This window comes from Barbus barbus, assembly GCF_936440315.1.
Source record: "Barbus barbus genome assembly, chromosome: 19".
NCBI lineage: Eukaryota > Metazoa > Chordata > Actinopteri > Cypriniformes > Cyprinidae > Barbus > Barbus barbus.
Window position 1 is genome coordinate 10,528,467 of NC_136747.1, and position 16,263 is coordinate 10,544,729.

The following is a 16,263-nucleotide window of genomic DNA, read 5'->3' on the forward strand; positions in this document are numbered from 1 at the left end:
GCTGGTTTTAAGGTAAAAATAATGTTACATTATTACAAAGTGCACTCAAAGTGTATTTAAAATAAGTGTGTTGGAAAAACATTGCCATGAAAGAGTACTCATGCACATTCATTACAATAAAGCACACTTCTTTTTCACTAAGTTTGTTTTGCTTTTTTTTTTTTTAGTTTGGTTGCTTAGAAAAGTAATGGCACAGCTTGGATTAACACACTAATTTACATTTATTAATTTAGCTGACGCTTTTATCCAAAGCGACTTACAATTGCTATATATGTCAGAGGTCGCACGCCTCTGGAGCAACTAAGGGTTAAGTGTCTTGCTCAGGGACACATTGGTGTCTCACAGTGGATTCGAACCCGGGTCTCTCACACCAAAGGCATGTGTCTTATCCACTGCGCCATCACCACTAATGTATGAGATATAAATTATGTGTTCAAGTTTAAAGGGATAGCTCACCCCAAAAAAGGAAAATGATGTCATTATTTACCTACCCTCAAGTTAGGGTTATGAGTTTATACCTGCATGAGTTTTTCTTCCGTTGAACATAAAAGACAATATTTTGAGTGTGGCTGACCAAACAGTTTCTGGTAGCCATTGACTTCCATTGTATGTAAATAAATAAATAAAACATAGTTTGGTTAGCCACATTACTCAAAATATTGCCTTTTATGTTCATAAAGAAGTTCATAAATTCATACAGTTTTAAGTTTGATAAATAATCATAGTGAAGTTTGCTTTAGCTTCAGAGTGAACTCGAGCAGACCCACCGTAGACAGTGCAGCACAGTTAGGAGCTTTAGAGACACTGATGGGTGCGTCTTTACTGCTCTTAGTCCATTAAAGGGTCTGTGAGTGCAGGAACCAACATGCTTCAACCAGATGTGCAACAACAACCCAGTAACTGTGTCTTCCTTATGATATCTGCTATTAGTCACAGTTCCCATCCACTTGAAACATGAGGTTATAATTTTGCTTATGGCTGTTCAGTAACACTTAATTTTTGGGACCCATTCTCACTATTAACTAGTTGCTCATTAACATGCATATTACTAGCATATTGGCTGTTTATTAGTACTTCTAAAGCACATATTAATGCCTTATTTTTCATGACCATATTTTAGATACCTTAATCCTAAACTTAACTACCTTCCTAACTATTAATAAGCAGCAAATTAGGAGTTTGCTAAGTTAATAGTGAGAACTGGTCCCCAAACTAAAATGTGACTTGCTATTTATTATAAAGGAGAAGAAATTACAATGATTGTGCCAGAATCATACTTCAAACTGTATTATTGTGAAGTTTCATTGAATGAAACATCCAGACAAAAATGATTTGCCTATTAGAACTGACAGCAATTTGAACAATATGCTTTTTTTAAGTTACAGGAAAATGGAAAACTGTCAGGAATGGGAAAACTATGTAGCTGCTTGCAAATGTTTTATAGTATTACTCTGATGTGGGGTTCAAATGGAGGGTGTTTGCTACATTAGCTCACTAGATACACTGTGAAAATGTTATCAGCATTCCATTTGTCAGTTATCATCCTTTCCTAAAACAAGGCAAACCCTGTTCAATACGACCACACAAAGACACTTTCACTTGGTTTTAAGATGTTGAAATAACTGCAAACAATAGCAATGGTGGCTTGTAATCAGCTTGTAGTCAGTCCAGTTTTCCCTCTCAGTTGCCACCGACCTAAATTTGTCCCAAGAATCAGAGGCTGTAAATGCGAGCTGCTCATGTCTTGAGCCGTCTAATTTGTTAGACAAGATGACAGGCAAATATGCCACCTGGATTACTGCTGTGACACAAACACAGCTGACTATGACAACAGAAGAAGAGCTTCATCAGCATTTAAGTGAACTGAAGGTTCTGTGAAGATCATCAGAAACTAAATTGCATCAGAAGGGCCTTAGTTAATCATTTAGACATATTGACATCATTAGTGAAATTAGGAAATAAGAGCATCTGGAGTCTGTCATATGGTATAAATGCTATGAAATAACAACATCGGTCCTGTGACTTTACATGAACTCTCAAGTCTTGTACAGAGCTGTCAGATGAATTTATCATCAAGCATAATTTGATTTAAGGGCAGTTACAAATCAAAAACAGTTCCCTTATTGGCGTGTGTGTGTTACTTTAACAAGCTAATAACACAAAGAGCAGTTCTGCCTATGCTAATGGACATGGTGTGATTCTAATACAGAACAGACAGAAGTTTTATGGAAACAGACACTACCTGGTGTTACATAAGGACAGGGAGTCAAATGCCAAATCTGTGTTTGCTGTTATACAGCAAATAAAAAAAAATCCACCATGCAACGAGATTGGAATCGTTCACCCAAAAATTACAATTCTGTTACCATATTCATCATGTTGTTCTCCAAACATGTATGGCACTCTCTCTTCAGTTGTATACAAAATTAAAAAGAGTTTGTAAGCTGCTTTACTCAAAGCTGGCCTGTTGTAATTGGTCACAACACATAATTTCACTGTCTGGAAATTGGCAGCATAATCATTCTTCGAAATATCTTCTTTTGTGTTCCACGGAGGAAAGAAAGTCACACAGATTTGAAACAACATGAGGATGACAGAATTTTTGGGTGAATTAACGATCAGACGACTATCAGCTGAATTCAACCCCAACCTTATAGTTAGTTACAGTAATTACCATGAGTGGAGGAGACGGCCATCTAGAAAGGTATGACAGTGCAAAATGCAGTAAATGCAGTTTTAACTGGACAAGAGAGGCTTCTGATTTTATATGCTGCAGAAAGCTCCCTTTAATGACTGTAGCTTGTGTGTAGGGATAAATGCATCACATATACTTTACTGCAGTCTCATTGTAACTCACATGCTCTGTTCTGCTATCACTGAAACACTATCCAGTCAATACAAACTGCTTTCTATGGCCTTGAGAATTCATTGCAGACCTTTGCATCAGACAACTTTCAAGCCTGGTCATAGACCTGCTAAATTACAGTTTGTTTGCAGAAGAATATGTGAATATTTAATACAATTTAATTAATATCTGAATGCAGCGCCAAGGCAGACTAACAGCAGTGTAAGTCTGCCCTCAGTTTGTTTATCTGAGTCTATCAGGATGAAGCGGTGGTGTGTGATAGCAATTGTTAGTGCGCTTTCTTACACAGAGTGAATGCTAATTCTGAAGTCTTTACATTGACGTTCACAGGTAAGCAAGAAAACTGCAGACTTCAGCACAGTGACCTACTTCATTAACAGAACTTGCATCAAAGCAGTAGCAAGGCTGATGACAGTGTCTTAGCATCAAGTGAAAAGAAAATTAGTGTTGTTTGTCAAAGATAACGTTGGGTCCCAATCTATAGGCTATTTCAACACTCCTACAACATTACTGTGCATTTAACATGTGGATTTGCTGAGTAATACTAATGAACTATTTATAAGTATAGTTCACCCAAAAATGAAACATTATACCAAACCTGTATGACCTCTTTGTTATTCTTTGGAAGATAAAAATGTTCCTTTTACATACAATGAAAGTCAGTGGGCGTCAGTGCACAAAAATCTATTCTGAAAAAATGGTTCAGTGAGCAAAAACAGTTGAACCATTTTTCAGAATAGATTTTTGTCTTCTACAGATAAAATATAAGATAAAAGGACAGTAGCATAAATAATGAACGAATCTTCATTTTTGATTGAACCATCCCTTTAAAGGCACATCCCAGCTACTATACTTGTTGTTCTCACAGCTACCATTTGTATGTTATTTGTTGGTCGAAAAATGTACAAAATGGCTTTGGTGTTGTCTCCTTGCCTCTAATATGCTAAATCAATTTGTCTGTAATGGAGGAAATGGCTGCAACAGGCCCTATTACATTCAGACACAATGGCTTTATATTGGGCCCTTTTCTATTCTGCCTATCACTAGATGTGAGCAACAAAACCAAAACTTCAAACAGTCAAAACATGTTTCTAAATGACTTGAAACAACTATTTGAGTTTGGAAAACAGGTTGACATTGCTAGGGATTCTTGAAACAACATTTGGCGGATTCTTCTGGTTGCAGCTCAAGATATAATAAAGGCGACTTTCTCCTCCCTGAGGAACCCTGGCCTGGTCTGAGAACAAATGCAATGCTGAGGTCACTGGTATAGGGGGATTAATTGGAGTGTGCTCTAGAATCCTATTAAAATAAACATTAAAACTGTTAGCAATTTCTATTTTGGGTATGAAAGAATTTCCCTCCACTGACACAGATTATCGTGCTGTTCTGTAACTCTCTTTGGAAACACTTTTAACTGAAACTTCAAAGAGGGAAGGATGTGCACACGCCTACACCAGTCACAGAATTCAAAGGGATTAGTCGAATGCTACTCGTGGGATAATGAAAAATGGAATATCTTGCCCACCGCAGCCTGTTGCTATGGAATTATTAATTACTACATCCAACCTCTGAGATGAGTCCTAGAGTGCAGCTTCTCCGTGTTTTGTTTTAAACAGGTGGAAAGTTTGAACACCAAATAGTATAAATCTGCTGGGATTTTTCAATATATTGTTGAACACATGTCCATGTCCAACTTGCTGAACATAAAAACGTTCTAAAGGTGTGAAACAGGATGACTTAGCCATTCACACAGACATAAATATGCAAGATGCACAGAAAATCACAAGCTGAACTGAATGCAAAAAAAGCATTCTGAACAGCTCCTTATACTGCCTTTAAGTCTTGTCAGAATTATTGCGTTTACAAGATGCAGTGATGAAATATACAATATAACACACACACACACACACACACACACACACACACACACACACACACACACACTACTGATAAAAGGTTTGGAGTCTGTAGCTTTTTTAGTGTTTTTTAAAGAAGACTTACAGTACATGCTCACCAAGGCAATTTAAAATAACTGTTTTCTATTTGAATATATTTTAAAATGTAATGATGCAAAGCTGAATTTTCAGCATCATTCAGTCTTCAGTGTCACACCACTCTAATATGCTGATTTTATGCTGAATAAACATTCCGAGTTATTTATCTTTTTTCAGGATTATTTGATGAATAGAAAGTTCAAAAGAACAACATTTGAAACAGCCTTTGACTTACACAGTATGGGGAAAAAATACTAAAATATGGAAGTCAATGGCTACCAGCAAATGTTTGGTTACCCACATTCTTCAAAATACCTTGTTTTGTGCTCAACAGAAGAAAGAAACTTAGGTTTAGAAATACAGAAATAAATAAATACAGGTTTAGAACAACTTGATAGTGAATAAATTATAACAGAATTTTCATTGTAGGTTGAACTATCCAATGCAATTCAGTAAAAGAATGTAGTTGAAGATATTTGAATGAATGGGCTGCTTTCTTATATGCTTGTGTAGGTAAGTTTAAACACTTTAGCAATTTTCTATATATTTTTTTTAATATTTTGTCTTATCTGGTTAAAATGTAATGGAGAGCTAAAGGTCAAGCAACAAATGTATTATTTTGCTGTATACTGCTTGTGAGAATTGTTTTACTTCCTAAGGCAAAGCAATCTTAATGGGAGCTGACACATCTGCTGTACATGGGAACCATCAACTGTGGATCCTAATAACTCAGAGTGATAATCAATTTTATGCCTCATTACCAACCATGCTTTGATGCCACCCCTCAGTGCATTTGACACTCTAGGGGGACATTTAGTGAGAATTTCTCACAGTGTTTACAGACACTCAAATACTACACACTATAACCAAACTATACTATAACCAGATACTATAACTATATATCTATATTATGCATTTTTGTGTTTTATGCACAATAAGATTTTATTTAAATTGTTAGTGTCCATTTACTGCTATAAATTCAAGGCAGCATGCTTGTAGTTTTCAGGAAAAACAGACAGTCACACTACATCTTATGACTTGTCCTGCATACTAAGTATCTCGATTTATATCAGGAGTATGACACAAACTCTTTTTGAACTTGTTTTGACTGCTAAAACAAGATTAAAAATGAGGTTGTATGGAAAATCCCATACTGGGTCCTGATGAGCATTTAGTTTGGACCACACACACAGAGTTTCTGCTCACAGCACTGCCAGAGTAAGAGGATTTCCCTCAAAACAAAAGCACACCTGCTCTTCTTTCTTCTTCAACTGTAATTCTGTTAGGGACTGAGATGATTTCTTTGCTCTCTAGAGGTTACTGAAGGTTAGCATGTGGTTTGTCTTGTTCAAAACGTTCAGTTTTCTGATGTGACAGGGACAGTGTGATATTTGATCATAAACAAGTACACAAAGTCTCAAAAACAATGTTTCTCACCCTCTTCTGCATGAATAGTTCATAAAAGTCTTGCATATTAAAAGTTACGTATGCCTATTTAGTGTTCATTTCAAAATGCAAGTGGCTTATGGTGTGTTGAATGAAAATGAAAAGTCATTTATTTGAAGTGCATTTATAAATGTGACCCTGGACCACAAAACCAGTCATAAGGGTCAATTTTTCGAAATTTATACATAATCTGTAAACTGAATAAATAAACTTTCCATATGGTTTGTTAGGATAGGACGATATTTGGCCGAGATACAACTATTTGAAAATCTGGAATCTGAGAGTGCAAAACAATTGAGAAAATCGCCTTTAAAGTTGTCCAAATGAAGTCCTTAGCAATGCATATTACTAATCAAAAATTAGGTTTTTATATATTTACAGTAGGAAATTCACAAAATATCGTCATGGAACATGATCTTTACTTAATGGCCTAATGATTTTTGGCATAAAAGAAAAATGGATAATATTGACCCATACAATGTATTTTTGGCTATTGCTACAACTATACCCCAGCGACTTAAGACTGGTTTTGTGGTCCAGGGTCACATATCGGTCTAATAAAAAATCAAAGATAAATTAATAAGAATATAAAAAATGTGTTTAAAGTGTTTATTTTCACCTTCCATCATACTGGCTAGCTTTACTGACTGCAGAAATCATGTTTTTTTTATTATTACTACTATTATTATTATTATTATTATTATTGGTATATACTGTAATTATGATGAAAATAACATGCTTCTTTTAAAAATACATCACAAACATGTAAGGTCTACTGAAGTCTTTATTAATACTAAATTAAACATTGATTTACAAAATGTTTTTAGTTTATCTTAAGATAAGATTCTACTTTCATAATTTAGCTAACTAAGCTTTTGTTTAAGGTGATATTAAGTTGTAATAAGCTAAAAATTAATAAGCTAAAAAAGGCCCACATCTAAAGTAAATATATTGTTTTGTATGACTCGTTTGCATGTTTTTGTCTTTGGGGGAAAATGTTTTCAATTAATATCAAATCAAACTGAACCAAACCATGACAGCAATTATATTGTGGATTGTTTTTCACTGTATTCTTTACATTGCTTCTTCCCAAGTAACAATTTTGTGTCAATAAAAAGTTATAAAAATGTTACGTCCAAAAGTTCTGGAACATTCAAAACAGTCTGCTGACCCTCCCCCAGTCCCACTTGAACTGCAGCCTGGTTGACTGGGATGAGCGATCTGTCAGAGTTATGTCCAGTGTTAATCATCATTCACGTGACCATGGAGAGAGATCTAACATATTGGATTTCTCCCCGTGAGCCCAGATTCCCCAGTGCATGACTTGACTCCTGCAGCTCAGGCACTGATGGGATGAGGAGAACTCATTCTCCATATTCCAACGTCCATCTATCAATCTCTAACATCACTAATGGCTCACGGACCTTGAGAGTCTTCGGTTGAATAGTTTGCTGCATGCAAGGTGGAGCTCAGCTACAAGAACACTTATTTTCCTCTAAATATTTAAACCGCTATAGACCGTTGGACATACGTACACAGCACCGCCGCCACAGGGGCCGACCCCTCTGTTGTGTATTCTGCCCAGTCACGCGTGAGGAGAGAGACTGGTATGCTGGAATGCATTCAGATTCAGCTCTTCTGAATAAACGGCTCGATGAATGAGTAAAGCTATGCATAAAGACAATCCAAGGAAAAGTGTATAACAGTTGCTCAATACAGCACAGCATTCAAACCTTTGTTCCACAGTCAGCCTTCGTTTTTACAGTTTTATAGTGTTTGTCTTTTGACAAACATATTATAGTTATATACACTGTAAAAATAAATCCAGAAAAGTACTGGCGGCTATAACTAATCACACATGATTCTGTTTAGATGAGTCACCGGAAACACCAGAGTTTTGTTGTTCAGTGCATTTTGTTGTTATATATTCAAATGGAATTAACAATAGAGCATGGTTTTTTAGTCCACATGTCATACTAACAAGAAACTATGCTTCTAAGCACAAGTCGAGAGCTGTAGTTCCAACCATCTACGTTTCCAGTGCGTTTTGTGAATGTTCATTTGAAGTACGGTTTCAGGAAACAGCGAATCATTGAACTATGTTGGTAACAATGGTATTTGCGGGCACAGTTAGCTAATAATGTTTTTGGGAAATGCATTGCTGATTGAGCTCAATCTGAATGAATTTTGATTGGGTTGGAAAGGAGTTTGTAGACCTGAAAAAAAGCATTTAAATGCTTGAATCAGACTACTTTCTCAATCAAATTGAAAAATACCTTGCACATATGTGCATATTTACATACATTTTATGTCATACAAACGTGTATTTCTATCTGTAAATATTCAGTTTCCTTCACTGATGAGCTGGTCAGTGAAGGAGATCAAGTATTTACAGAATCCGCCTTATTTTTAATGAAAGAACAGAATCTGCCATTTTTAACTTGAATATGTAAGGCATCAAGTGTAATTTTCTTCCAGTTATTCTACAAAAATCTGTCCACTATGCTCCCAATGGGCAATTGGTGTTGAAAAAAAACTTGACATCTAAACCGACGTCAAAAAAACAGGTCAAATATGCAAATCAAACTGACGTCAAAAACTTGACATGATGTTGATTTGATGTAAACTGAATGTTAAACATTCATACATGACCTACATACACTAAACAAATTTCAGTATGGGAATAATTTCTTATTTTCACCCAATTACCAATTTTAACCTTTTACTGCACTTTGTTATTCTTCTAGCTATTTACACATATAGCAGCTAATTATTCAGAAATCTCAAATGTTCAAAGATAGGTTTCTTCCATGTTGCAAAATAATTGGATATGTTTTCATTAAAATCATCTAGTTCATTGCCATAATGCACAATATCTTTTTATCATTCTTGTTGTCTTTATTATAAAAAAACAACAACATTTTCTTAATTATTTTACTGGCAAAAAAAGTTTATAGCAAACAAAAGGAGAAAGGAGATGTCTTAGTATATGGACATAATGGGCCCTGCACGCACAAATGACATTACTGCTAATAGGCTAATTTCCTCTTTCCATTTACTCTACAGAGATATTTTGATGTTGGAGTCTTTGCATCACATGAAAAGTGAGGTGCCTTACGAAGCAAGTCAGATTGGTGAAATGTTCCACTTGAGAACAGGCATCTTGTTTTTTATTAATACGCAACCGAGACATAGATGAAAGGGATGTGTTTGACAGATTTGTTCATCTCTGTAAACAGCAGCTCTTTCTGACGTACACTTTTGATTTCATTTTCTGTCCGGGGTCTTAGTGCTGACATTCCCCTGTGATTTTAAATGACAGAACTGACTGTCTCAAAGCCACTCACACACCCAAAGCCTGAAATAACAGAAGTGTGCTGATACTGATGAACATTAGTACCAAACCTTCAGTCAAAGACCTCCTCTGTTGTGTGCTCTGGAAAATGAGATGTTGCTTAATAACAGAGCCGTGATTGCAGGGAATTTGTGGAAAACAAGCTGTAAATGATAGACTTATGACGGGTTTACAGCATTTTCCATTTCAATAACACTCCCAAACCTTCCCCAGCCACTGAAACAACTTACTGGAACACAGGAAGAGACACCTGGATTTCTTTCCCTCCCATAATGACAAAAGCACAAAATGTCTCAGGATTCCTACACAAACAGAAATGCACCAAAAGTATATGATGTACTATCATGGTTTCTTGGACGTGTAGGCATTAGAAATGACAGATTATTATTATTATTATTTTTTTAAATAGTTAGGTCATAACGTGGCCACACTATTCCATGTTTTATCATGGATTGGTTCATACAATTTGTAACATTTTAATTTTAATAAAATTTTTATAAAAAGTTGTACATTTTTGTTATAATTTGTGATGCAGGTATTACTATAGTTTTTTTTTGTTGTTGTTGTTAAAAGGATACTTCCACGGTTTGCGGAACAGTGTAATTTTAGTATCATTGATATAATTATTATTATTATTATAATTTTTTTTTTTTATTAAATAGTTTAAGTTTTGTAGATTTTATTTTATATTAGTTAATGTTTATTTTATTTCAAGCAATGATTTTGATTTTTTTTTTTTTTTAGTTAAAAAGAACTCTGGTACCAAAATAGTATAAGGGAATATTTTGAAGTACTCATGTATATAGTAATTATTCAGTACTATGGTATATATCAAAGTACCATGCTATTACCATCTGATACCATGGTACCATCACAGTGCTTTTTTGTCCGTATTACACTAGTAATCAATCAATATGGGTTTTTCAATGACAGATTATATTTTATCTTTAAATCCCCCAATACTGAATTTGTTATACACATATACAAATAAACAAAAATACTTTAAGACAAAGTTACCACACATTCCACTATTAAATCAGCATACTCAAATCTAAATAAATAAAGCACTGCCAGAAAACGTATTCACAGTATCTAAGATGGGCAATACTAAACACTTTATCAATGCAAAATACAGCATTGCTTTTCCTACCTGTTTTGAATTTATCCACATGGCTAAAGTGCCAGATAGACTTTACTCTGCTAGTGCGGTAACTGCTGGTGAGGTTAGCTGGGGTTTTCTTCTTGCTGTTAGAGTTCCCCATGGCACTGATGTCAGACCCCACCGGCTCTAGACTCCCCAAACCCACTGGACTGCCACATATGCATGGACCCTTGCTTCCCTGCTCTCTCTTCCTCCTCCTCCCGATGACTGTATATTCCTGTTCCCGCTCAGAGCTCCAGCTGCCGCAGCAGGGACAGAGATGTCCCGCTCTCTGCTGTGTGTGTGTGTGTGTGTGAGATCCTCCCTCCTCGCCTCTGTTGTTCAGACCACACCGCTCTCAGCGATGATCAGTCACAGCTCACCCCAGCCACTTGGAATGTGAAGAAGGAGGGATATTTGCTTGCTTCAGCCACTCATGCTTGTATACTCACACAAACACGCATTAAAGCACTCACACTACAGTAATGGATGCAGTTTAACTATCAGGATTCACATATTTGAGTATATCCTGTATTGTCTCTCACTCTTTCCTGTTTTCTGTTTTATAGATCTCGCCTTAGGCAGTTCATACCTCTGTTTACACGGATGCCTGCTTTTATTTCCATTGCCTTTATCCACTAAATCCCAATGACTCCATCCACAAAATGTTTTCCTAACCGTAGGTGGGTGAATCTTATGAAAGCTGTTAAGAATTGTCCAAAGAAAAACTGCAAAAGAAGCTTAATTTTTAGGAACTTTTTTTTTAAAATTCCTGTCTGTATAGTGGAGAGCTTTAAGTATTTAAATAGTATTATATGTTAACTGTATTCACTCCATATGTCAAAGTACTATTTGCACTAATTTAATTTAATTTAATTTATTTAATTTAATTACCTTGTTATATAGATTAGATTAATGTGCTTAACTATATATTATGTGACCCTGGACCACAAAAACAGTCATAAGGGAAAATTATTTTAGATTTATTTAAGATTAATTTAAGATTTAGATCACCTGAAAGCTGAATACATAAGCTTTCCATTGATGTATGGCTTGCTAGGATAGGACAATATTTGGCCGAGATAAAAAATATTAGAAAATCTGGAATCTGAAGGTGCAAAAAATTTTTTAATATTGAGAAAATTGCCCTTTAAAGTTGTGTGAAGTTCTTAGCAATGGATATTACTAATCAGAAATTAAGTTTTGATATATTTACAGTAGGAAATTTACAAAACGTGTGGGTGTGTGTGTGTATGTGTGTGCGTGTGTGTGTGTGTTTAAATTTTTTTATTTTGTTTTGATTTTGGAGTAAAAACGTGACCCAAAGACGAGACTTTGCTTGACCAGGATATACCCTCCAAAACATTTCCCTGGTTCAGTATTAAAATGTCATGACTTAAACATCTTATATTCCACATATGTGGAAACATATGGATGATATCGTTTGATATATTACTGCTGTAGGCATGTAATTCAAATCTACACAAGACAAAAAAAAAAAAATATATTATTCAACTGCTACACTGTTCAAGCCTCAAACCTCATCCCCATCTCAGCCAAGGATATGCCAAAAACCCTGCATATTTTATCCATTATTCTTTCTTCCACCAGCATCTCTTTCTTTGTCCTATTTCTGGTGCAGTCCTCTTGTGTCTCACTCTTCTTGTGTTTCCAACTTTCTCTCCCTCCAGCTTACCGTCTTTCACTCTGTCTTTTACTGTTTCTCTCTATCAGGTAACCTAATATTCATTTGACTCTGATCTATACCAAGAAGTGTGTTAACGGCAGGATATAGCAATTTTAACTCTACATTAAAAATAAAATGTACAATCAAAGGAAATGTGCAATCAACACATTGCACATGAATCTAAATAATTAAATATTCACAAAGGTGAAATTAACAAAAATATGGTCTTGAAGGTAGGCTTATTATAGTTAACTAAAACTAAATCTAAAGATGAAGCAAAAAAAAAATAATTATTTTGAAATAAAACAAACTGAAATATATAAGAAAATATAAAAAAACCTTAAACTTACTGTATTCAGTTGATTTACATAGAGTCAATTATTTTATGAATTTACATAAACAGTGGCCCTTGTGTTATGAAAAAATGTGGTCTTGATGAAAGGCTTATTATGGTTAACTAAAACTAAAAATTAACCAAACTTCTCTTTTTTTATTTTTGTTTAACAATGTACTAAAACAACCAAAAAGTAAACCTGAAATAAAAATTAATAAAAACTATACATATTTAAAGAATAATAAAGTCAAAAACACAACACCAAAACTTTCACATTTAAATGATAACAAAGTATTAAAAATAAACACTAATCCAAAATATTAATAAAAGCTATAATTACAATGATACTAAAATAACATGCTGGGAATTTATGAACAGTATGAAGTATAAAAATATGGTTATAGTGGCTTTTAGACAGTGTCATGAAAATGTTGTTTGTTTTCCGTCTAAATTAAGGAGATGACAGTTAACAGTCTTTATGCACACTTTATGCAAGTTTTGCTATTTTAATTTATTCCATTTTATTTTGTTACGCTTCAAGTTTAAATGAAATTCTATTTAGCATTTGTGTGTGACACAGCTGTAACTGAAACTAAGCCTACCGGGCTTTAGAAACGTTAATTTATACATTGCGTACTGATCTGGAAGAAAAGGAATGCCCACTGGAGATTTTAGGAGGGGAACACAGTGCCCCAGGAATGTTTTTGACCTTTATCAGGTACAAGTTGGGCCTCCCCTTCCCTTGTTTCCTCTCCTTCAACCTCCTCTCGCTGTAATCAAGAGCCCAGGCTTTATAAATACTGAAAGCTTTGCAAATCATTGTTAATCTAAAACAGACAGAAGACATAGGAGGCCCCGGCATAAGCAGATGCAAACATAATGGAATCCTGGGAATTACGTTATCCTCTTGTAACTTGGCAGGGGAAACACTTTATGAATCATGTAACAGAAAAGGATTGTAACAAAAACTATGACGACCATCTCAATCAGCTACCTCATGCCTCATGCATTACATTTCAAACTGATCCTCTCTTGAAACACTCCTCTTTTGAAACATTATCCATATTATATCATATGTTATTCACAAACACAATGAAGCAAGACCACTATAGTGCATGTTATCATTCTCCACTAAAACAACCAGTTCTAGCAAACCACCATCAGAAGAGCATGCAAACACCAACACACACCCTTCAACATCACTCTCATGTTTAGTCATAGACTAGCTCCAGGTTTAATATCAGGTTTGACTAAGACAAGTACATCATACATCAATTTACAGACACTTAGAAGTAGTCTGAAAACCACAAGAAGCTTTCAGAGGGCATTATCACAGACTAATGTATAATAATGCCTTATAAATCGATGCCACCCTTATTTGGCTTTGCATTAAGCTCTTTGCACAGACTCACATCACCATTCTTCCATGTGACTCAGCTCATCTGAATTCTGTTGATTCTTCCTCTCCTGAACCTGAGAATGTGCTGTGGGACACGCTATGCTATTTTAGAGGCTTGTGATGTGAAGAGAGGAATTTCACCTGACAGGAATTTAATGCTCTGAAGGTGTGTAGTGATATTACTGGCTTCCTACCTTCCTGCTTCATTCGTCACTGCTGAAGTGACAAAAGTGTGTCAGTTGTTTCTATGTCACACTTCAGTTTTTCGTAAGAAACGAAAAAATGTTTTTTTACATTGTTTTACACTGAATTGCTTTATTTATAGAGCATTGTCAAAATGGCAAGTATGACAAAATGACGCTGTATTAAAATGCATACTAGAACATGCATTCATCTATAAAGATCAATTTATTGTGAGAAAAATATTACACGATATTTCTCAAATAAATGATTTGCTTTATTATTGTCATTGTACTAAGGCAAAACAGCACATAAAAAAATAAATATTAAGGCCTAAATTTAGGATTTATGTATTTGAATTTCATATAAAATTTCCATCCATTTGGATTACACAGTTTTATAATAAACCTTTTAACTAATAAAAGGTAATAAAATGCCTATGTCAGTTATGCATAATTGAAACCAGTAAGAAACGGCATAGATTATGATGAACTATTTGCATCTATTTGATTTAATTTAAATCGTCATATTTCCAAAATGCATTTATTCAAACTGCTTTGAATCACCATAAATCTGTTCAATGTGAAAATAATTAAATTCATTAAGTTAATCTTATATTTAAACCTAAATATTTTTGAGTAAAAAGATTACTTTAAATGTAATGTTCTATTTTGGAATTATTTATATAGTGATTTTCAAAATAAATATTATGCTAAAGCAGATTTTTAAAATGGCATCAATATCTTAATATTGATACTTTTATTTTCAACTTTGATTATTTCCTTAATTTTTATTGAAAATAAATGCCTTTCTGATACGACATGAGATTTGAAAAGGGAGAAAAAAGTTTGGCAAAAAGCGGACTCGAACTCGAGTCGATCGCATCAAAAAGCACACGCGTTACCATCTACTCCAGTTAAACTCATGTTAAATGAGCATCTTTTTTAGTGTTGACTAACCTAATCATACTTTAGTGGGTGAAGTTAGTGTAAATAGTAACTGAAACAAAATACTGGTCCATCAGCTACTGTGTGTATCACTGCACAGCACGCATAGAATAACATTTGTTACTGTTTACATGTCAGAGACTATATCTTCTAGAAGACGAATTCCATATTTTAGAACCTGGAGAGCAGGTATTCTTCACAAATATCCGAATGCTGCGACTGACCAATGAGGATCAAGTATCTCACATAACTTTTAGTCACCATGGCTTCTAACACCTTACTAGTTAAATTAGCCACCAGCCATCATACAAATGCAACAGCCTGCTCACTGCTGTTTACAGTTAGTCATACAGATATGACGACACATTACTTTGTTAATTAGCAGGTCGTGGCTCCTGTTGTCAAGGTGAACTTTCAGTTTCTTGCACCTCTAGAAATGTAACAGATTAAGAACCCCATCTGTGCATGAGTAATGTTACATTCCCCTCTATAGTCTAGGGGTTTCAGAGTGGAAGTAACAAAGTCAAAAGATGTGATTAAATATATAAGTGAACGTTTGAGAAATCTCCTTTTCCTCTATCCCAGCTCTTATCACTTTCACCATTAACACTTCCAATAAAGGTTCACACAAAACCCTCTATTAAACATCATGATACAAAAGAATATCAAATGTCGGAAATATACTTAATTGTTTTATTAAGAGCTTAACATAAACCAAAAAGAATACATATTGAAAATATACAATATCAGAGTAGTTAATCAACTTAAATAACCAAGTCGTCAGGAGAGAGCAAATGCCAAAATAACAAACAAAACAGTCTTTCTAAAGGTTATAACAAAACTTCCCTAGCAAAAGAAAACAAAATAAAAGACAATAATCTTACCTCTCTCCCTGACTAAAGAAAAACAGG

At 34.7% G+C, this 16,263-nt stretch overlaps 1 protein-coding gene across 3 annotated transcripts in view; it reads right to left on the minus strand.

The window, feature by feature from the left end:
- Positions 1-16,263, minus strand: part of LOC306884960 (NHS-like protein 3) — a 48,784-nt gene that overhangs the window by 15,997 nt on the left and 16,524 nt on the right. Inside the window, exon 1 of one of the 3 annotated variants that reach the window (XM_079441234.1) lies at positions 10,815-11,115. The exons of the other annotated variants lie outside the window; for them this stretch is intronic. Coding sequence (XP_079297360.1) covers positions 10,815-10,926 — 112 coding nt within the window. The 5' untranslated portion in view covers positions 10,927-11,115. Of the gene's footprint in view, positions 1-10,814; positions 11,116-16,263 lie in introns of those variants that run through there. 3 annotated transcript variants of the gene reach the window in all.